General features: G+C 37.0%; 1 protein-coding gene across 3 annotated transcripts in view; it reads left to right on the forward strand.

Annotated features, from left to right (window-relative positions):
- The window catches only part of LOC144980803 (mitogen-activated protein kinase kinase kinase kinase 4-like), a 162,089-nt gene that overhangs the window by 135,044 nt on the left and 2,542 nt on the right, over nt 1–24,503 (forward strand). For 2 of the 3 annotated variants that reach the window (XM_078928614.1, XM_078928616.1), the window contains 12 exons: nt 3,401–3,593; nt 5,516–5,637; nt 6,690–6,942; nt 7,409–7,474; nt 9,758–9,903; nt 11,431–11,494; nt 13,543–13,643; nt 14,077–14,226; nt 16,256–16,321; nt 21,084–21,162; nt 22,852–22,932; nt 23,949–24,088. In XM_078928614.1, the coding sequence (XP_078784740.1) occupies nt 3,401–3,593; nt 5,516–5,637; nt 6,690–6,942; nt 7,409–7,474; nt 9,758–9,903; nt 11,431–11,494; nt 13,543–13,643; nt 14,077–14,226; nt 16,256–16,321; nt 21,084–21,162; nt 22,852–22,932; nt 23,949–24,088 (1,461 nt within the window). The remainder of the gene's footprint in view (nt 1–3,400; nt 3,594–5,515; nt 5,638–6,689; nt 6,943–7,408; nt 7,475–9,757; nt 9,904–11,430; nt 11,495–13,542; nt 13,644–14,076; nt 14,227–16,255; nt 16,322–21,083; nt 21,163–22,851; nt 22,933–23,948; nt 24,089–24,503) is intronic. The other variant, XM_078928617.1, reaches the window with a different exon arrangement.

Below are 24,503 nucleotides of genomic sequence, written 5' to 3' on the forward strand. Positions count from 1 at the left end.
TTTTTCGGCGAATGATGGGGTTTTAGCCCGCGACCTTATTGGTACGACAACTCCGCCTGGCCGGTGAGAGCGTGACTCTACCGTATGAGCTATCCACGAACCCAAAAAAATTCGTATCAAACTCAGGTCATTCATTACTAGATCCCTCTCTCACCGACTACAGGAGGTAGCGGGTAAAACACACACAACCACAGCGAAGTTAGTAGGCCAGCAGTTAAGCTTAATAGCCAATATTCTCAACACAAACATATAACATAGAAACAATGGAGACATTGAGTATGCTCCGGTATATTGGGTGAATTTAAATTTTAGGGTCGGGAAAGAACCAACGAATAGCGAAAACCTCTTGAACCAGGACTGGACATTGGCTCCGTAATGATAATAAATAATAAAGTGCTCTTTTATAGCGCTAAAGGACGAAGCCTCAAAGCGCTTTACAATATACTTATCAAACCATAATATAAACACTCGTACCGAGCCAAACACACACACACACACACACACACACACACACACACACACACACAACAGTCCATGACCAACCAACCTTTCCGTCGTCTATCACTCACGGTAAATAAAACTACTATCAGCTTCTTGTTTTCATCAGCTGGTTTCTTTATGGAGTGTCTCTCGAAATGTATGGGAAAATATTATAATGGAGTGAGTGGTAGGTAGGAGGTATTGGAGGTCTCGCGATAGATTCAGATGGTAAAGCACTCGCTTCACACACGAAAGGACCGTGATCGATCCCCGGTGTAGCCCCCCCCCCCCCCACTTCTCTCTCTCTCTCTCTCTCTCTCTCTCTCGCCTTACCTGTCCATCCAGTAGTGAATGGGTAGTTGGATCGGTTAGATCTGGCGGAAAGTACTTTGCGAAGTACTCGAGGCGTAGGAGTTCAATTTGGGCACTTATTGTATAGCGCAATATCCACTTAACGTGCTCAACACGCTTTACAAGGGGTCTCTAGCCAACAGTAACAATTTACCTGCAGGCAGTATTGTATCATTTTTTTCCGGACAAAGACGACGCTGTTTACAACCGGGTACTTATTTTTCACCTGAGTGCAATGAGAGATTGTGAGTAAAGAGCCTTTACCAATGACTCAATTATGCGCCGCTCAGAGCGGGACTGAAACCCTGGACCTTTCGGTCCGAAGGCAGGTGTCATCCCACAAGACCGTATTGTAGCCACAACGGTTCACGAATGCTATTTGATTATAGTGAGTGATGAATGTAGATGTTGTGTATGGCGATGGTTATCTAAATCAAGCGTAGAAAAGACTAGCCTGTAAAATAACAATAAAACGACTTTGATGTTCCATACAGTTCTTGACGCGGTAAGGATCAGATCAGGGATCCTTGTGGCCAATCTGCCGTACTCTGGAAAAACCCATAATTAAAAAATTTGGCCAGAAATCTCGTCCTTCAAATATCGATCGATTTAAATGACCCTCGTCTTGGCAAAAACTCTTAAACCTCTTCGCCGGCGAAGTCCCAGGTTTAAGAGTTTTTGCCAAGACGAGGGTCATTTAAATCGATCGATATTTGAAGGACGAGATTTCTGGCCAAATTTTTTAATTATAGGTTTTTTTTTCTTTTTCCAAGAGTATGGTGGCAGAGATGTGCTGGATGGATGGAAACGTTAAGAGGTTGATGATGAAGGGCTGTGATGAATAATAAGTAATGGCCGCATGTGTAGAGATATTAATATCCCCTTTTGTTTATTGTGGGAATGGGGGGGGGGGGGGGGGGGGGAAGAGACGTGTGGATGAGTGGTGGTCCTGATTTGTGTGGTCAAGGGGTTTGATTTGGAATAGATTAGCGACATGGTTTGTAATGATATCATGGCTAACGGTTGACTTGATGAAGACATCTAACCCCCCCCCCCCCCCCCCACCACCACCACCCCCATCGTCTCGCCTTACAGACTCATCCCCCCCTCTCTCTCTCTCTCTCTCTCTCTCTCTCTCTCTCTCTCTCTCTCTCTCTCTCTCTCTCTCTCTCCGCCCTTTCACCCCCATTCGCGCTTTTTTTCCTCTCCCCCTCACAATATCTCTTTCCCCCCCCCCCTCATCTCTCTATCTCTATCTCTCTCACTCTCTCTCTCCCTCCCTACCCCCCCCTCCCTCTTTTCTCTCTCTCTCTCTCTCTCTCTCTCTCTCTCTCTCTCTCTCTCTCTCTCTATTGCTCTATATAAATGCTCGTTTTCCTTCTTCTTCTTCTTCTTCTTCTTCTTCTTCTTCTTCTTCTTCTTCTTCTTCTTCTTCTTCTTCTTCTTCTTCTTCTTCTTTTCTTCTTCTTCTCTCTTCTTCTTCTCTCTCTCTTCTTCTTCTTCATCTTCTCTCTCTCTTCTTTCTCTATTCTTAGCTCTATTTCTTCTTCTTTCTTCTTTCTTCTTCTTCTTTTTCTTCTCTCTTCTCTTCTTCTTCTTCTCTTCTCTTCTCTTCTTCTTCTTCTCTTCTTCTTCTTCTCTCTCTCCCTCTCCCTCTCACCCCCTCTCTCTCTTTCTCTCTCTCTCTCACTCTCCCTCTCACCCTCTCTCTCTCTCTTTCTCTATTGCGCTATATAAATGCTCTAGTTTTCTTCTTCTTTTCTTCTTTTTCTTCTTCTTCTTCTTCTTCTTCTTCTTCTTCTTCTTCTTCTTCTTCTTCTTCTTCTTCTTCTTCTTCTCTCTTCTCTTCTCCCCTCCTCCTCCTCCTCCTCCTCCTCCTCCTCCTCCTCCTCTCTCTCTCTCTCTCTCTCTCTCTCTCCACTCCAAAACAGCCAATGAAATGGCTTTGTAGTACATAATTTCCTGACCCATTTCGTAGACTGGAAACCGAATGGAGTGAGATGATATGATGATATGATCCTACATCCAGACACTTCCATACAACCACAGAACCAAGGCTGGTCTTCGCATCGCCCGCCATTAAAGGGGAGACGACGTATTGATCTTGTTCAGATACATCACTTTTTATATTCTCTTTTGAGATGGAATTCTGGGGGATGTGTGTGTGTGTGTGTGTGTGTGTGTGTGTGTGTGTGTGTGTGTGCTTATGTGGGGGAGCGGGAAGGTGGGATTACTTAATAAATTCTTTCATCTACCCCCCCCCCTCTCCCCACCCTTCCACGCCATGCAAAGCCACAATTTTGTATAATCTTACTTCCCCCCTCCGCCCTCTTAATTTTGTTGTTGTTGTTAATTTAAAAAAAACAAAATTATTTTTTAAATTTTTATTTATTTATTTATTTATTTATTTATTTATTTATTTATTTATTTATTTATTTATTTATTTATTTAGTATTGTATAATTTTTATTTCCTCCTTTTGGCCTTCAGATGTTGAAAGCATAGCATATGACCCATCTCAGCGAAATATTATATTATATAATATTGTCTAACTTTTGTCCATTGTCCAGAACAAATCCGAGCCCGCCCCCAATGACAGAGAGAGGGAGAGAGACAGAAGGCATGGAGACAGATCGGAGGGACAGAAAGGCGGGGGGGAGAGAGGTGGAAGCGGTGGGGCCAAACCTCCCCTGGCCCACCAGATGCACCCGGTCCACCGCACCTCCTCCAACAGTTCCAACTCGTCTGCTCCTGGAGCTCTGGGTAATCACGACCTTTGACCTTTGACATTTGACCTAAAGATTAAAATTTTTTTTTTTTTTAAATTGAGCTTTATATAGAGCAATATCCACTAAATGTGCTCAAAGCGCTTTACAAGGGGTCCCTGGTCAACATCAACATTTAACATGTAGGACGGGACATGCCGCCTGATAGGCGATATTACAATTTTTCGGACAAAGACAACTCTGTTAACGGCCAGGTACTCATTTTACACCTGAGTATGGTGAGAGAATGTGAGTAAAGAGCCTTTTCCAAGGACTCAACTATGCGCCGAGCGCGAATCTCGAACCCAGGACCTTTCGATCCGAAAGCGAGTGTCATACCAGAAGACCACATAGCCGCACATGGCATTTAGAATATGATTTTGAAAATACTCAGGAAAGAGTGAAAATGGAGAGGCTTCGTATGGGAACAATACGGACAATGGACGTTTCGGGTACAAACCCTTCGTCAGCACAATAATACACAAATTAACGTGGAAAACAAAAATAAATTAAAATAAAATGCAAAATAACTGGTATCGATCGAATATTATGATTTTGTGTCTTTGTGCTCTAGGATTGAGCAAAAAAAAAAAAAAAAAAAAATAATTGAACATTTATATAGCACAATTATCAACTAAACGTGTTCAAAGAGCTTAAAGGATCCCCTAGCCAACAGCAACTCTTTACATGTAGGACGAGACATGAAACCTGTAAGGCAATATTAATTTTTTTTTTTGTTTGTTTGTTTTTTTAGAGACAATACTGTTAAAGTCAGTTACTCATTTCAGACGTGAGTACGGTGAGAGAATGTGAGTAAAAAGAATATTTTCCAAGGACTCAACGTTGCACTTCTCAGAGCAGGATTCGAACCCAGAACCTAGAGGTCTGAGAGTGAGTGTCATACCACAAGGCCACAAAGCCGCACATTGTGGCCTACAGTGCCTGGGCATGGAGTTACCAGTTGAGATAAAGGACATGCATATAATTGATGGTGACCAGCCAGATGAGGTCTCTGTCCACTTAGTCTTTGGTCATTTATCACAGTTTTGACCCACTATGAATATGCATTTATTGAAAATATGATAAGATATACTTTATTCATCCAAAAAAAATGGAAATTCGTTTACACACATGGCGTGCATGAAAATGTATAAACACAAAGTTGAGAATCTATGGCGACAATGTATATATATATAAAATATATGCAAATGCACAAAAATATAAAAATATACAACCAAGAACCAATAGCAACACATTATATATTAATTTAATAAATTGAGAGAGGCCATACCTCTGGCCTTTAGACCGTACTTGTGTGTGTATATTTAAAAGATAGTATTTATTTAATTTAAATCACAGTTGCGCATGAAAAATTCGAACACCGTGTGGCAAAAATGAATTAAGGTGACGTGTTGTCTTTGTTTTTATAGATATAAGGCGACGGCTCCTCATGGAGAACTTAATATATTTGCGAAGGGGGTGATCGCCATCCTTCATAACGTTCTCCATTTTACTTAGACAAAATAAATAATAAATTAAATTGAGCTTTATATAGCGCAATATCCACTAATTGTGCTCAAAGTGCTTTACAAGGGGTCCCTGGTCAACAGCAACATTTAACATGTAGGACGGGACATGACACCTGTTAGGCGATATTACAATTTTTCGGACAAAGAAAACGCTGTTAAAGGCCAGGTACTAATTTTACACCTGAGTACGGTGAGAGAATGTGAGTAAAGAGCCTTTTCCAAGGACTCAACTATGCGCCTCTGATCCGAAAGCGAGTGTCATACCACAAGACCACATAGCCGCACAAATAGCTTGCCCTTTTCCCATTGTCTTTGTTAAAACTTTGTGAAGAGCACACACGACAATCATCTGGAAAAATCTTTTCATTTCGTATTGTGTTCCCCATTGCAGCCACTGGCCAGTCGCCCCGGCACAGCGGCGTGATGCCAGACCTGGTCCCACCCCACACCCCTCCCCAGTCACGGTCTCCACCCACCCCACAACGACCACAGGACAAGACGACGTCAGAGGAGGTGAGGAACGTTTTACATGGCTTGATAAAAAAAACCAACCCCAAACAAACAGACATCAGCTTATTTTGTGTGCTGTATTCTTTACAAGGATTAAATCTGTTTATTGTTTGTGTGTTGTGTGTGTGTGTTTGTGTATGTATGTATGTGTGCGCGCGTCTATGAATCAGTGTGTGTGTTATGTTTATATGTTTTTAAGGGTTTTACGTTGCTTGCAACACATTAAGGTCATATCAGCGCCAGTAAAAAGGAAGAAAATGGGATAGTAAAAAGTTCTAGAATTACAATTAAAGCACAAAAGAAAAGGTGAGACATAGGGGAACTGGTTCAAATAGGGAACAGATGTAGATTCCAAGAGCACACCGTCAAAGTACTTAGTTTGAGATCACCTAAAAGTCTCATCCAGACACAAGCACAGGTCCCAACTAAGAGGAATACACTCAAATGTTTACTAATCATATAATGTAATATGTAAACTAAACATAATACAATGCATAACAGAGAGATGATTTACAAAGAAAAAAATATCATCTCCCAAAACTATAACTATACATTCGACTGTTTCCCTCCAAGCCAAGGAACTCTGGCCAGGCCAGGACAAAATCAGTAATCTCATTCCAATACAACGACAGGAAACAATTGAAAAACGGGTATGGGGGGATAGAAGACACACCCTGTACCTCCCTGCCCACTATGGGAGGTCAGGATCCCCACCCAGTTTGTGTGTGTGTGTGTGTGTGTGTGTGTGTGTGTTTGTGAGAGTGAGTGTGTGTGAGTGTATTAGCAACGATCAGAGAGAGGTCGATTTCATTCACGTTATTGTTTATAAACAAACAACTATGTTTGTCCGAGCAAATGGGAAGGGTGTGTCACAAATTCCATGTTTTGATTGGGTCAAAAATCTCCTGGTTAATTGCAACTGTCTTTTTTCATGTCACTTAAAGGGAGATAACCTCCTGCTCCATGGGGCGTTTCAACTCGGATGTACTGCTGTGTTTCGTGCCTTGAAACATTGATTGAAATGGCCCCTCCCCTTCTCTTTCCTTTCTTTTCAGTATCGGAAAGCAGTTCTTCAGCCTTCCATGCGACACCAGAGGTCTTTCTCTGCCTTTGGGTTTGGGGCAGAAGGCTCCACCATCGGGTCTGTTACATCTGCTGGAGGTACCAAGCAACAGCAGTCGCGTCGGGGGTCCCAGATCAACGTTAACGTGGCACCCTCACAGCCAATGGAGGCCTTCAGCGATACCCCGGAAATCAGAAAGTACAAGAAACGGTTTGGGTCGGACATCTTGTGTGCTGCATTATGGGGTATGTGGATTGATAATCATTGTGAACATTTTCAGTAAGTTTTAAATACTTAGAGATAATCATGAAGTTCTGACATTGGAGCCAAGATTTCATAATTTTACAAATTTTTCATTTTTTTTTTTTTTTTTTGCAATAGTAGGCAGGTCTCGAACTGTAGTAAAAATTGTTTACAAAAAAAAAAAAAGAAGTATCAGACTTATAAAGGGAGGTCAACACTCTACTTAAGTTACAAAGTTATAGACCCTATACACAATATAGAGAAAAGAAGAAGGGGGGGGGGGGGGGGGGGGGAGAGAGAGAGAGGAGGCCATTTTACTGTTTATAAATTCTTATCACGAGCACCATCATCATCATCATAATAATCATCATGATGTTGTTGTAGCATTGTCAATGATGATAAAAAAAATATATATTATCAAGAACACCGTTATACTTATCCCGATTGCAACCATCTCCCTATTCCTAGGAGTCAACCTGTTGATTGGGACAGAATCAGGCCTCATGTTGCTGGACAGAAGTGGACAAGGGAAAGGTATGACTGTCTATTTCTATCAGACTTTCCCTTCAAGCAGATTTAGTTAAGTCTTGTCATGGCATGTCTATTTCTATCAGACTTTCCCTTCAAGCAGATTTAGTTAAGTCATGTCATGGCATGTCTATTTCTATCAGACTTTCCCTTCAAGCAGATTTAGTTAAGTCAATTCATGGCATGTCTATTTCTATCAGACTTTCCCTTCAAGCAGATTTAGTTAAGTCATGTCATGGCATGTCTATTTCTATCAGACTTTCCCTTCAAGCAGATTTAGTTAAGTCTTGTCATGGCATGTCTATTTCTATCAAGACTTTCCCTTCAAGCAGATTTAGTTAAGTCTTGTCATGGCATGTCTATTTCTATCAAGACTTTCCCTTCAAGCAGATTTAGTTAAGTCATGTCATGGCATGTCTATTTCTATCAAGAGTTTCCCTTCAAGCAGATTTAGTTAAGTCTTGTCATGGCATGTCTATTTCTATCAAGACTTTCCCTTCAAGCAGATTTAGTTAAGTCATGTCATGGCATGTCTATTTCTATCAAGACTTTCCCTTCAAGTAGATTTAGTTAAGTCTTGTCATGGCATGTCTATTTCTATCAAGAGTTTCCCTTCAAGCAGATTTAGTTAAGTCTTGTCATGGCATGTCTATTTCTATCAAGACTTTCCCTTCAAGCAGATTTAGTTAAGTCATGTCATGGCATGTCTATTTCTATCAAGACTTTCCCTTCAAGCAGATTTAGTTAAGTCTTGTCATGGCATGGCACAATTTACTCAATCTAAATACCTTAAATTAAATTTATTAATGGAATGTAATAATTTAATCAAGGTATTAATAATGTCGATATACTTTGAGACAAACATATTAGAACTTATTTCAGAGCTGCCAACCTACCGCAAAAAATGCGGAATTGTACGCATTTTCAGCGATTGTACGCTTGTACGCATTTCCCCCAAGATTGTACCCATTTTCAGTGTACAGAGTCACTTCAGTTTTCTTTAGTTGTATTTCATATTATTACTAGCCTATTGAGAAACCTTGGTGACCAAGTGGATGTTCATATATTTTTTTGACCAATTATGATCTTCATACTGGGAGGTAGAATTCTGAAAGGATTGGATTATAGTCTTGGGTACATCATTGTTGCTGCAATTGAGCTTGTGCAGTGTGACTTTATATAAGTATACCTTCCTCTTACTTTCACAATGGTTAGTTTCCGTCGATTTCAGGATTGTACCCATTTTTATGAAATCTCCCCCATTTTGAGGTCCCATTGTACACATTCTCGTCAGATGGGGTTGGCAGCTCTGTTATTTGATTAGAAAATGTTTTGATAGTAGTGGTAGTAGAGGAGACGACATGAGATATGATTTTGCTGTTAAGGACCCTCCATCCAGATCTCTCCTCTGCTATCCTTAATGTGTTTGACTGTCCATCTGATTATTTACTGGAGGTTAGAAAATGACAAGTTTACTCATTTTATTAGGTCAATTTAATTTTATTTTAGAAAAAAATAAAAATAGATGACAAAGTAAAAAAATAAAATAAAATAAATAAATAAATAGGGAATGAGATTAGCGGAAGAGTAGCGTCCCTTGATTGGACGCCACCCATAGTCTGTGATGTCACCGGCGGAAAAGTTATTAGAGAGAGAATGTCATGTTGGTTGTGCGCATCCTCGCTTTTTCAAATTGATGATTTACATTGTCAAGTTCCCAGAGCTTGTGTTTTACAGGAAAATGAGCGCTGTATATATATGTGTATTATTATTATGCATCGAGTAATTCTTCTCCATTCTGACTTTTTTTCCACCATCATCTCTGAGAAAGATCTTCTGTAATAGCTGGTACATACTTTAACTATATGTGTCAATGTATGACATAAGGAGTCAGAAGATGAAAATTTTGGATTTGCATTTTTTCTTTTCTATTCTCTGAAAGAATATGCCCTCTAGAGCATTTTAATCTTTATTTGAAGTAAATCGGGTGATTTTTCATGAAGTTATGGTCAGATGTATGGGAAAGGAATCCAGCAACTTTTCTCAAATTTCATACTTTTTCAATTTGACTAGCTGTAAAAAATATTTAGAACTGAAATTAGTCTTTGATATTTCCCGAAGATGTACAAAAAGGGTTGACTAAATCATTTATGAAAAGAACTCATCTTTTATGAAAATTGACCTTCTAGCTAAATGTGGCAATATCTCAGTTCAAACCTTTTCACCATCCGCCTGATTGTGTCATTCACTGTAACATATTTTGTTTCCCCCCTTTCCTTTTCCTTCTAGTGTACACGTTGATATCCCGTCGCAAGTTCCAGCAGATGGAGGTCTTGGAGGTACAGAACATCTTGGTCACCATCTCTGGCAAGAAGAATAAAATACGGGTGTATTACCTCTCATGGCTCAAGTCTAAAATACTCAAGAACGATCCGGTATGCACACTTGGTCTTCTTCTGTTTATTGTTGTTGTTGTTGTTGTTTTCTTCTTCTTCTTCTTCTTCTTCTTCTTCTTCTTCTTCTTCTTCTTCTTCTTCTTCTTCTTCTTCTTCTTCTTCTTCTTCTTCTTCTTCTTCTTCTTCTTCTTCTTCTTCTTCTTCTTCTTCTTCTTCTTCTTCCTTCCTCCCTTTCCTTCCTTCCTTCCTTCCTTCCTTCCTTCCTTCCTTCCTTCCTTCCTTCCTTCCTTCCTTCCTTCCTTCCTTCCTCCCTCCCTTCCTTCCTTCCTTCCTTTCTTTTTTTCTTTCTTTCTTTCTTTCTTTCTTTCTTTCTTTCTTTCTTTCTTTCTTTCTTTCTTTCTTTTTTTCTTTCTTTCTTTCTCACCTTTCTTTTTTTCCCCTCTTTGTTTTTTCTAAAAAATTTTTTTAAAAAGAATAAATTATGCTCTGGTACAACATCCAGAGTGGTTACTGCCACTCAAAAATCATTTCCCTCTTAGTGCGTAAGAAAGAGTTTTAATAAAAGACGATGAAATATATTCATTAAATAATTATCTTTCCATAGGAGTCCCCTTTTAAACTAAAAAAATTAGATTTTAAAAATGTCTTCCAGAGGCCTAACAATTTCTTCTCAAAGACTCTGTTAAAATGTTTGAATTAACAGATCAAAGTTGACAATTTTCCGTATATTTATGCAATTCCGTATGTTTTAAACCCTCAGTATATTTTCCAACCACCTGCTAAATGGAAACAAGTAAGAACATATTGTCTTTTTACCGGAGTCCAATGCCCTGAAAGGAGTCGTCGGTCAATGTGTTTGCGTAAAAGTTCAGTAAATTTTTGCCCCCTGAATTGGCCACCCTGACAGATAAGCAAAGTGTCACGTGTTCATTTTGCTAACCTTTGTCGTCTTTAACACGTGTTGTGTGTTGCTCCCCATCTACACGATGTCCGATGTCCGTGGTTCAGTAATCAGTAGTAGTAGCGTATGGCTACACCTCCAAATGTATTTCGTCAACCCAGCTTCTAAAGTCTTCCTCCGCCCTAAGGATAGTTTCGTAGCCACCTTCAAGTTTAGTGACTGGACAGTGGAGGACGATGTGATCGCTGGTCTCTGGGGCTGCCTGACATTTCTGGCAGGTATCACTGTTTCCAAGTTTCCATCTGCACATATTTGATGCAGTTCTGCCATGTACAGTTAAGAGGCGGTTTGAGGAAATCCAGTATTTCCTGCGTTATTGAATGCAGGCACTCTTTTGGTTGGATCTTTAATGATGTTTCCTCCTTTTGGTGTTTCCCTGTTCCACATTTCTCTCCAGTTTTCCTTCACACTGAAGTCTACCATTTTTGTTAGGTGAAAAGGTCTTCTCGATTTAAGTCTGGTTGTTGAAGGTGCCCCCTTTACGATTGATTTTATGGGAGTGTTGTCTGTGGCTTCGTCAATTCTTGCATGCATCCTTTCTCTCAGTAATCAGTGATTGTAACACAGTATGAATGTTATATTTTAAAAAAAATATTTTTCCACAGAGTGACAAGAAGAATGGCTGGGTGAATGTGGGAGAGCTGGAAGGATGTGTTCATTTCAAGATTGGTGAGTAGTGCTCGTCTTATATAGAGTTCTAACTAAATGTAGGGATCTCTCGTTGTAAACAATATTTGGTCATGTAAAGAATTCAAAACAATGCTGCAAGGTTAGTCCTTAAGCGCAGCATGTAAGAAACATCATGTGTCACTTCTGCTAAAAGAGTTTCAGTGGCTTCCTGTTAACTCGCTCCTTACCGATCATTTTCAGTTTTTTCCCAAAATGGCGTCAGGCTTACCCAGCAGAAAAATTCATTTTTTAAACTCAAACATTCTCTCTACAAAACAACTTTATGTTCTTATTAATTAAACAAAGATCATTCTTCAAAGTTTCTGATGTATTAAATAAATCGGAATAAGAAAAATGTATATTGTGTCGTAACAAATGTGACGATTTTGCTGTAGGTGGTAAGGAGAGGGTTAGGAGCGAATATTGTACAAAGTTCAGATATTGTGTTTTAAATGCCTCAACTCATATCAACCAATTTATCTTTCCGATAAATTGGGAGTTACATACACCAACCCAATCCCTTTGCTCGTCATCCGATGGAAAATTGCTTGTCACCCAAGGTAAGAACTCTCACGAGTCACTTGGAGGATGATCATTTTCTAGAAACATTCCAACCCTCTGGGGCAAACTTCCAAAAGAAATACGGCTTCTTCATAGGAAGATATGTTTAAAAAGCATCTTAAGACTTTGTTATTTTCCAAATTAAATTGATGATGCCCCTGTAAAGCGCTTTGGGTACTGCCTCCTGATATGTAAGAGTGCTCTACAAATATAATATTATTATTATTATTATTTATTATTATTATTATTATTATTATTATTATTATTATTATCTCATCATCATCTCATCATCATCATCATTATCATTATCATATCTATATTCATTTATTCATCATCATCATCATTCATCATATTCATCATCATTATTATTTTATTATTATTATTATTATTATTATTATTATTATTTATTATTATTATTATTATTATTATTATTATTATTATTATTATATCTATACCACAGTGATAATTATTATGTAGGTCATTTTATCACCCATTGATGTAATTAAGGATAAATCTTGTTGGGAAACAACACGTTTGAGGCCATGGGAATTATACAATAAATGTGTTGTTGAACTCCTGAGTTGGAAACTTCAAACTAGTTCCCAAGGCCATGCATGTAACAGTATCTGGGAACTAGTTCAGAACTCCAAACGTAGGTGTTCAAGAATCTTACATTTTTCATACAATATTTTTTAGACCTGTAAATTAACTGTCAATTAACTGAAATCAGTCAATTCATCAAATTCAAATGTTTTAAAGAAGGAAAGAAAGAAATGAAGAAAGAAAGAATTCATCAATCGTAGCCGATTGAATGACCGTAAAGTGATTAGGAATGTTCCATAGCGCTACGCATAGCTCATGGGCCATTTATATTAACGATGGACATAATGCCAAGGCTAAGCGACAATTTTTAGAATTGCCGTGTCTGAACACATCCCAGTGTATTTTCACACAGCCTTTGTGAAATTATTTTTTCACTTTCCAAACCTGTCGTGATCCCAATGGTAGCCAATTTTAATACTGGGTTTCGTCTAACCAAAATTGACCACATTTACCTGGTGAAGAGTAAAAGTGTGAAAAATTAAAATGTGAACGCCGGAATTGCCTTATATAGAAAGAAACCTTTAAATCGAAAGTTATATGATTGCTACAAGCACATTTCGATTGCCTCACATTGTAAACAAACTGGTTGACCGTTTCTAGTTTCTTCACTGATTGAGTACCTAATTATTAGGAACAATTGTAAGTAGCCTAATTAATTCCCGTGCAAATTAGTTTTCTGCCATTGTTTTGCTCAAGCTAACTTGCTGTTTCTATTCATTTCGATTCTTTGGATTTTTCCGCTACAAATTACGAATTACAAAGAGTTTCAATTTTTATAGAGCTCATTTACAGGTCTAAAAATTATTGTTTCCAGATATTTTTGTCAGAAAATGATAGGAAATTAAAACATTAACACAATCAATGTGATGTTTTTTTCTATCCAGTGAAATACGAGCGTATCAAGTTTTTGGTGATAGCCCTACACGATGGTATCGAGATCTACGCCTGGGCACCCAAACCATACCACAAGTTTATGGCCTTTAAGGTAATTAGTATTAGATCAAGGGGGTATGAGAGAGAGACACGGAAAAGGAGAGATGGAGAGAAAGAGAGAGAGAGAGAGAGAGAGAGAGAGAGAGAGAGAGAGAGAGAGAGAGGGAGAGAGAGAGAAGGGGGGGGGGAGGGGGAATTAGTATACCATAGTGGTGTCAATCACCATATTCCAGAGTCAAACCCCCTTTCCAAATTTAAAAACAAAAAATTAAATAAAAAGCACCAAAAAGACAAAATAAGCGTGAAAAATCAAATGAAAAAAAAGAAAAGAACCAAAACAAACAAAAAAAAAAAATAAAAAAAAAATAAATCAAAACAAAAACCATAAAATCCACAAACAAGGAATGAGAAGAACACCAAGTGATATGAATCCATAATAGCATTTGATGAAATGTTACATCCCCATTTCATATCTATCCCACCAGTCTTTGCCAGAGCTCAAGTTCCGTCCTCTACTGGTGGACCTCACAGTGGAGGAAGGTCAAAGGTTGAAGGTCGTCTATGGCTCCAATGTCGGCTTCCACGCTATAGATCTGGACACCTCCTCCCACTTTGACCTCTACATTCCTTCACATGTAAGTTGTCTCCAACTCCAACATCACTTTTTATACTGTTTTTTTTTTCACAGTTAACGAAAACAGATCTCATCTCCTTTCACTTGGATCCCATAGATTTCAGATGCTTTCAAAAAGTGTAAAAAAGAGCATTTTGATTGCACAATATCCACTAAACTTGCTCTAAGTTTGCAACAATTACAGGAGAACTGAAAGTGTCAATGAGATGCGCAAGAGTCTAAACTGGTCACCATTACGTGAAAGACGCACGATACAAAAAAGCCAAAGTCCTCTTTCTTGGCTCATTTTGGCACCTCTAGTTTTTGAATGAAATGATGCCTGTTGATATATTACACTGTGGCTCAATAAAAATCACATCCTGTAAAATTGCTATAATTCAAGTCCATTTTAAAAGATATATGAATCGGGTTGAAACAAAACTAAAGTCATTTTTTATCACCAAAGTTTCCATTCATGTCAAATTCTTTTTAAAAATAACATAACTGGTAGAGTAATATCATCATCATCATCATCTTTGTTGATGACAGTCTTTCTGTGTTTAAGCTAATGATCTTAGTGACCATGGTGAGGGTTGAGGGGCTATCCTTTTACCACTCTGACCATGGGAAGAGATAACAGAATGGTGGAAAAACTATGACAGCTGCACATTTGATCAAAATCTCTTTGTGTGTGTGAAAATTGGAATTCGTAATGTGAAAGTCGATCCGTACATACATTTCCAGCAAAATAATTTTAAAAAAAAATAGTAGCTTTTTGTGATATTGCTCATTACCAGTTGCAATAAAGATAAAAATCTCAAACTTGTGTATCTTTTGTCGTGGATAAGGTTTTATAACTCTTAAATTTTAATGATGAGATCTTACAAGTAAGAGTGTTATAGCAAATTTTCATGATGTCCTATTTTTGTTATTTGTGCCAGAGGGTACATTGGTTCAACATGATGTCTGTAATAATATTCTTTCATGAGCCGTGCCTAGAACTGTTTAAAAAAAAAAAAAATTACTTATTATTGACAATTTGTTTATTTTTTCTTCTTCTTCAATCTGTAAGACTTGGTTTACTGAATTGTTTTAGCATCAACTCAAAATAACCAGCACAAAATTCTTCTGTGAAAGTCTGTGCGTCTACTGACCATAACAAATACAAATATGGTCATATTTCATCTTCATTCGTCACGTCCGGTCGTATTTCATCTTCATTCGTCACGTCGCTACTCTTGAGTTTTCATTCGATTATTTTAAAATATTCTTTCTTTTATTTTAAATTTGTTTATTTTTAAAAAAATATTTAGTTTTATTTCTCACCGCTTTTTAAACAATATTTTTTCTTTCTTTCTTCTTTTCTCTCTCGTCTGACTGATGATATTTACCAAAATAAATAATAATAATAATATAATAATAATAATATAATAATAATAATAATAATAATAATAATAATAATAATAATAATAATTATAATAATAATAATAATAATAACGACAACTGGCTCCTGTCTCCTGGACCTGCCTGCATGACTTCACCATTCTATTTACTTCCCTGGCCTAATGCCACGCATCAACACATTTTTGATATTAAAAAAAACCAATTTGACTCTGATTCCAAACCACTCAACACCAATAATGTAATTTGTAAAATAAAATGATAATTTATTGTTTTACTTTTTTTGTTTTTGCCATGAATAAACAATTAATTATATGAATGATTTATAATTGAATAAATGACAAAAAAACAAAACAAAACAAAAATGAATTAAATTGAATGTAATATTATTCTATCACACACAAAAAAACACCCAATTGTTTTCATCTTCTGTGTCCTTCCACTCCCACAATATCCTCCATTTTTACAATTTATCGAATATCCAAATGGTTATAAATTCTACACTGACATATAAAATATAATGGATATTCATTGATAATACATTGTTTATGGCTTTTTAAAACAAATTCCTAAATAATGCGAAATATAAATAAATAAATAAATAAATATGGCTTGCTTCGGGGTCACAATTTCATACGACACCGACACAGTATCGAGGCCAGGGCAATTCAGGGGCAGGTAATCAGTCAGGCTGCATCACCTTCTATGTCAACCAGGTAAGGTTGGATGGACGAATTGCCTCCCCTTTTTAAATGGCTGGCTGTCTTCCGTCTGCTTATATCCACCTATGTCTTGCGTTTGATTGGTTGATTGATTGGTCGGTGGGTTGGTAGGCAGGATGTTATTATTATTATCTTCGTTGCCATGAACTTTTGCACCCATCATCATCCGTGCTTACGTTTGATTTGACTATTTTGTTCATTTCCTCTTTTAGGAGTTGATTGGTGCTTGTGACAACATGACACTTTTAGGTCATGTTAAGTGCCATTTGGTTGGTTTTAGCCAAGCTCGCATTTTGTCTAGTTTTAGTTTAACCAGATCTTACGTTGATTAAATTTTGCAATCAGTCCAAATTCTTACTGTCTTTTTTTTTTTTTTTTTCATTTTTTTTTTTCATCTTTTAAATTAAAAAAAAAACTTCTTAAAAGTTTCTGGGGGTCCCAATAGTCGGAGATTTTTTCTCACTCCCCTGTCCACCAACAGTGACTGGGTACCTGGGTCTGTTAAATCTGGTGGAAAGTACTTTCCAATGGGTTCCTATCCAGAGGGGAGCAGCAAGCAATTGCTATAAAAACCGGGATAAACTCTAGCTCTGTGGGCCTGAGAGCTCCGAAGGACTACTTTTTTTCTTTTTCTCTTATTTTTTTTCCTCTTCTTCGTCTTTTAAAATGAGTATTGAAATTTTGTGTTGAAAGTATGCACGTTATATTGTGTTTATTTATGAAATTATTTTTAAAAGTTTTCTTAAATTTTCTCTTCTAGCCTTGAGACTTTATATAGTTTACTCATGAGTTGCGTATTCATATTAATTTTCTCTTTTGTAATTAGAAAAATTGGTTGCATTGTTTATTCTCGTTCTCGTTCTCGTACTTCTTTCTATTTTTTCCTCTTTTTCTGATCCACTGTGTCAGTTTGTTTTTTAGTCTGGATGAATCAGAGCAGTTGAAAAGAGAATTTACAGTTTGAAAAATAATGTGAAATACTAGGCTTAGGTCTTTTAATATGTAGGAAATTGTTTTTAAGAGAAAAAAAATTTAAAAAATTGAGCTTTATATAGTGCAATATCCACTAAATGTGCTCAAAGCGCTTTACAAAGGGTCCCTTGTCAACAGCAACATTTAGCATGTAGGACAGGACATTCATTCCGCCTGGTAGGCGATATTACAATTTTTCGGACAAAGACACCTCTTTTAACGGCCAGGTACTCATTTTACACCTGAGTACAGTGAGAGAATGTGAGCCTTCTCCGAGGACTCAACTATGCGCCGAGTGCGAGCCTCGAACCCAGGACCTTCCGATCCAAAAGCGAGTGTCATACCACTAGACCATGTAGCCGCAATAAAAAAAAACAGAAAGAAAAGAAGTCAATGCCTAAACGGGGGTCCCGATAGCTGATTGGTAGAGTACCCGCTTCACAACCAAAGGGACCAAGATCGATCCTGGGTGCAGTCGAGATTATGTTCTGGACCCCCCTGTCCACCCAGCATTGATTGGGTAGCTGAGTCTTGTTAGATCTGGTGGAAAGTAGACTAACTTTCTATCCAAAGGGAGACAAGCAATTTGCTATTGTCCGTTTCAAGCTATAGAAACAGGGACAAATTCCAGCTCCATGGGCCGCCTAGTGGCTCTGAAGGACTACTTTCTTTTGTTTTTCAATTGCCGAAATTTCATATTTCTAGCTTTAAATTTCACTTCTAACTCCTACTTCATCTCGACATTAGACTGATTTGAGATTGAGGGTCACATTTTTCTTTCTTTCTTTCTTTCTTCTTTTTTTTTTTTTCTTTTTCAAAAATTAATTTTCTTTTATTTTTTTATTTATTTATTTAACATTTTTTATAAAATTTGACACCATCATCAATTTGCATTTTCACACTGGAATTTTCTTTGTTTTGGTCATTGAGGTGGGACGGTCAAGTGTGGAAAAAAAAGGGGGGGGGGATTGGGGGGTGTAAGAAGACGAGATGTTTGAAAAAGTGGAAATTTGTTATTGTCACCATCAATGTCATGCACAATATTCGATTTTGTGATGTGTGTCGTCTCACTGCCTCGGACATGTGGAATAAATGATTGTGTGGCTGGGATTAAATAAATGTTGACACATTGATATTGTGTGTAAGATAAAATTGACACAATTCTGACATCACATTCCACTAGTGGAGCAAACTCGTTGTCTAGGTGTGGAAGTTTAATTTATGCACAAATAAGTAGTCAGTCGATTTAATGTGTTTTGGAGCACAACTCTCTTTCTTCTCTTTCTTCACCTTCGTCGTGATGGTCCTTATTCCCTTTTTTGAAGAATATTATGTACTAATCTTTTCTGATATGATTATTCTTATTCATTTAGTTTTTATCTTATTATTTGTTCATTTATATGTTTATTATTTTAGTTATTTGTTTATTATTTATGCATTTATTTATTCATTTTATTTGTTTAATTAAACTTTAAAAGACTAATTTTATGTACCTTTGTCTTGCATGTGAGCAAAACCAATGACTATGTGGTATATTGCTATTTTTAAAAAAATATTTGTTTATATATATATATATATTAAATTATTTATTTTGGTTTTGTCTCTTACATATATATGTAAACTGTAGTCTTATATGTCAATTGAGCACTTATTTCCCAATTTTTGTCTCTCTTTCCTTGTATGGTAATAATAATAGGGAAAAGACTTTGTGAGTATAGGAGTTTGCGTGTAAATATATATGTGTGTGTGCAAGTGTGCGCGCGCAAGTGTTACTTTTTTTTCTACTCATCATTTAATTTCTGGTCTGTTTGTGTTTGCTGTTTTCCATCCATATTTGAATGAAAATCTGAGTCCCTTTAGAATTTGATACTAGAGAGCGTTGCCATTGAACAGATTTTTGCATTGGATTTGTGAGTTGAGTCTCTAAAAGCTTTGAATTGAAACAGCTTTTTAACGAAAGAAAAAAGAATAATAATTTAATTTATTATTTCTATTGTACACGACCCACCGTTTCAAAACAGTATATTATGTCAAGAAGAATCAGTTGCTGGAACACAAATTTATTTCAAACAATATTTTGGGTTCATTTCTACTCATTTACAATGGAGAATAAATACAATTTCTTACTTCGCAAAAAATCTGAAAGTTCATAGTTCTTCTCATTTCATTTCTAATTCATTTTTCGGGGTACCCCCGAATTAGAAATGAAATTAGAAGAACTATGAACTTTCAGATTTTTTTGCGAAGTAAGTAATTGTTTTTATTCTCCATTGTAAGAGTGGAAATTAACCCCAAATTTGAAATAAATTCATTTTCCAACACTTAAACCATCCGACATAATATACTGTTTTGAGACAACGGGCCACATATTTTAATATATCGTGATTTGTGTTTTTGTCCCCAGTAATTTTTTTTCCAACTCTTCACAATTCGTCACACTCTTCAAACGTCACTCATCGTTTTAATAAGGCTCATTTTCTCTGAAATTCAACTTTATTATTAGTTTTAACGTTCTCAGCTTTGAAGACAAAACTGAAAACAGACTATTTTGGCTATCGTAAAATCTCAACATCCACTTTCTTTGATCCTATTTAGTGTAATATCCATACTAAGCCTCAGAGCCTTAAAGCATGCCTCCTGGTTTGAATTTGCTTTACTAGTACTACTATTACTACAAGGGGGGGGGGGGGGGGAGGGGTTGGTAGCATGGCTCAGTGCTATGGGCTTTGCTTTGTACTCGAAAGGTACCGAGTTTGACTACCCACCACACTGTGTGGTCTTGAGCACGTCACCTCGCCCTAGCTCACTTTGCTGATGCCAGAGTTATTCCCTCCTGCTACCTTGGAATAGACCCTGAAGACAGATTATTTCCCCTTGGGAATGAATAAAGGGAATTTTTATTTTATTACTATTTATTGCTATTAAAAATGTAGGTCAAATGTTATGCTAACAGAGACTTTTTTTTTTCCTAATACCAAATGTATTACATTAGAGAAATTTTGTCATTTAAAAATAATATGATAAAGAAATTGTCTTTTTCAATAGATCAAATTACCAAATAAAAATGGTTTACAAATACATATTGCCAAAACTAGCCCTTGTCATTCGATGAGAGTGGCTATTGTTTCAAATAACCACCTACCAACTGTTAATAGCCTCGCTTTAATTTTGTATTTGTCAAGGGAGTGGTCATGGATATTTTATTCCCCACAAAATGAAATATTGTCCAAGTCTGTGGCCATCCATACACATTTAACTATATCTTCCATTGCATATTGCTTGTTATTTATTCCATCCATCTCCTTACCATCATCATCCCTTCCCTTCAAGTTTCAGGGTTTCAATTATAAATATGTAAAAATTCCTTTTATATATTTAGACTTGGGTACAGAAATAAGATTTTTATAGTGTTAAATGGACAGTAAATGGCTTACTACTTTACTACCTGTGGTATTAAATGCTAGTCTGTCACTGAGTACTCAGTTATCAAGTTGACAGAGAGGTTTTGAAAAAACAAATCCGTAAAACAAACAAACCTTGGCCAAATCCAGGAGAGAAACTGGTGGAAGCAACAAAAATCCTTTGCTTGGTAGGCAAGTGTCTTACCTTCTGAGCTGTTGGGAGGAGAAGAATGGCACCTGTTTGATAGTTATAACCAAGGCTATCATTGACAATTAATGTTATTCTATACATAACGTTTTTATTGAAAACATTGGAAAAAAAGATATCTCTTATTAAATATTTCTAACCGTTATGTTTATAAATGTTATTGATCCTTCCACAGACCCATGGTCCCATTACTCCTCACACCATAGTCATCTTGCCAAACACCAATGGTCTTCAGCTGTTGTTATGCTACGACAGTAAGTACAAACTGCTGGACAACTTATATTTGGTGTCTTTATAATAGTAATAATAATAATGCGTAATTTCTAAGGCACCCCTTTCCACCAAAAGTGCTCGGATGCGCTTATACATCTATGCACACCATAGTCATCTTGCCCAACACCAATGGTCTTCAGCTGTTGTTATGCTATGATAGTAAGTACAAACTACTGGACAATTTCTATTTTGTGTCTTCACATCAGCATAGAAATCGATGTAGATTAGGAATAAGTACAATAAACTCGGATCTTTCAACATTAAAGAAAAACTTCAATTTAAATGAAAAATTTTGCTTCCTCAAGCTGTTATCTTCATTCTCTCTTACTAACTAACCGTTCTAGCTCTCTTACCAACTACGCATTACACATGCACCGAACACTCACTCATTCAACCCGATACCCACAACAGTGACCATAATAGTGAACAGTTTTCACAACAGATATTGAATTATCACTCTCAAGCAATCTATTGTTTGTTTTCATAGAACAAACAAGAGTGACCAACAATCTCCAAAACAACCAGCCTACCTCGACTGGGGATCGAACCTCAGACCTCCTGATTACCTTGTGAAGACTATAGGCATTATTAAATTATAGTCCCACCCATTGGATAATCTCTGTGGTGTAATGGTAGCATGTCTGAACGGGAATCAGAAGGTCGGGAGATTCGACCCCCAGTCGCGGCAGCAGATTTTTGGGTGATTTTTTTTTCTTTCTTGTATTATTCTCTCTGTCTGGCGCTGTTTGGCACTCACTTTTTTCAGATCTTAAGAATAAACAGATGATTTAAAATCTGAAAACACTTAGGGTATTTGTGTGGCTGGCTGAGAAAACCTTGAAAGATGCGCAAAGTTTCATATATTATTGAGATATGTTATACAGTGGTGTAGACCACATCTTTCTGATCATTTAAAACTTTAGCTTTTCTTTCTATGTCTAATAGAACCCAAGTTATGAACTTTTTCCTGAATAAAATTTATTGCTTTGGTAAACACTTTCAATTTGATTTTGGCTCGTATCTCGAATCAAAGCTTGACGCATCTTCCCGGGTTTTCTCAACCAGACTCACATTTTTCTATGAGGCAAACTAGACAAGTATTTTTCTTTTTTTAAAGTGATACAAAGCTGCTAGAAGCTGTGGACTGTACAAAAATGAATATAACAGCTTTAAAAATACAACAAAATACCAAACACGGAGCATCTCGGGCTCAAAACCCTTCTTCAGCCGACACACACACAAAAAAAAAACAACCAAAAAACAATGAAAGCATAAATACATTACTTTTTGTTGTTGGCAGAAGAAGAGTTTTGAGCATGAAACGTTCCGTATTTGTAACGTTGTTCTTTGTTTTTGTTTTTTTTATTCTGTTATATTCATTTTTGTTTTCTTTTTTAAGTGACTGAATAAATGAGAAACACAAAAAATGCCATTTTTTCTTCTGAATGATGAAAAAGTGATCTTGAAAGTATTGAAAGTCTTCAGCTCAATTGTCGTTGTAGATTGTTTATGTTTTATATTCATTCAAAGTAGATTGTTTATAGTTTATATTCGTTCAAATTTGTTTGATTTTTACTTCATTTAAAGAATTGCCTACCTTATTTATTTATGACTTTAGAAGTCTTCTCGGCTAAAATAATTGATTTTAATTTTTATTTTTTCCAAACCAGATGAGGGTGTGTATGTGGACTCTGTCGGAAAGATCACCAAGAATGGCGTGTTGCAATGGGGAGAACTGCCCACGTCTGTCGGTGAGTGTGTATGTCTTGATATACAGGCTGGCCTGTGAAGCACGGTGATAACCTCTAACAGTGACACTGATTTAAATTTTTTTTTTTATGCCCTTCCGCCATGACATCTTAAGATATCGTCGCCTAGGCATTCCACGAAGGAATAATATAAATAATTCATCAAGCAAGATGTCTGATGTCAACAGGAATCACTCATTTCGTCCAAGTGAGCAAATTGGGGGTTAATAATATTGCCCAAGGAAAAAAACGAAAGTGCCTGAAGCGGGGCTCGAACCCGGGACATTCCAGATCACAGTGCAATGTCTTATCGACTCGGTCACTTCGCCTCCCAGTGACATTGATTTTTTAAAAAATGTTTTTATTTTTATTTATTTATTTTTTAATGTTTTTTTTTTTTTTCATATAATAGCTTCCCTGCATATTATTGTTAATGCCGAATAAATTATAAATCGTTTTCCCCAAGAGAGCTGTAAGAGTATCTCGACTGGGGATTCAATTAAGCTATAATCGCATTGCTCGTCTTTTGATAACATAAAGATTTGTTGTTAGGATAAAGTAAGATTGAATCTCGCCTTTAATGGGTTAAGTTGTATTGATTTGTAAAAAAAAAGTAAAACAGACAAGACACATACCCACAAAAGATGGTGAAGTCTTATTGTTTTTATCCAGTCACTGTCTGCGTAGATCCTGAGGCCAGATGCCCGGCGAACATTCCCTTATTGATATGGAATTCATCATCATCATCATCATCATCATCGTCATCATCATCGTTGTTGTCATAATCATCATCATCATCATCGTCGTCGTTCTTGTCATAATCATCATCATCATCATCATCATCATCATCATCATCATCATCATTGTCGTCGTCATTGTTGTCATAATCATCATCATCATCATCATCATCATCATCATCATCATCATCATCATCATCATCATCATCATCAAACGATCATTAAGTTTTAATCATGATCATATTCCCATCATTACCTGTCCCATCTCTTTCTTGTCCACAGCCTACATCAGCACAGGTCAGATAATGGGCTGGGGTAACAAGGCCATAGAGATCAGATCTGCGGAGACCGGCCACCTGGATGGCGTCTTCATGCACAAGAAGGCACAAAAACTCAAGTTCTTGTGTGAGAGAAACGACAAGGTATTATCCCAATCCTTACTCATGATCTTTGACACTGAAATGACCTAAAATGACCTTAGCAGAGCTGCCAACATTACGTAACAAACGCATATTCTTACACATTTTTGTTCATTGTGGGCTTGTACGCATTTTGCTGAGGATCGTACACATTATACGATCAGATCATCATCATCCATCGTGGCTTGTGCTCTTGAGCACGTTGCCGGTCAGCTGTCTCCCTGAATCACGATCCTCTGTGGTGCGCATGAAATCTGTGTTGCTTTTAAAATCACATTTGGCCAGTCTTAGGTTATTTAAATACGTCATTCTTTGTCTTCCTCTAGCTCTCTTTCCTTCCATCATCCCAGATGTTATCAACTTTTCCATTCCGTCTCTTCTCCACACATGTCCCAGAAAGCGTAACTGCCTCTTTCTG

This window comes from Berghia stephanieae, chromosome 10, assembly GCF_034508935.2.
Source record: "Berghia stephanieae isolate SIO BIC M18660-M18661 chromosome 10, UCSD_Bste_1.3, whole genome shotgun sequence".
NCBI classification, from domain to species: domain Eukaryota; kingdom Metazoa; phylum Mollusca; class Gastropoda; order Nudibranchia; family Aeolidiidae; genus Berghia; species Berghia stephanieae.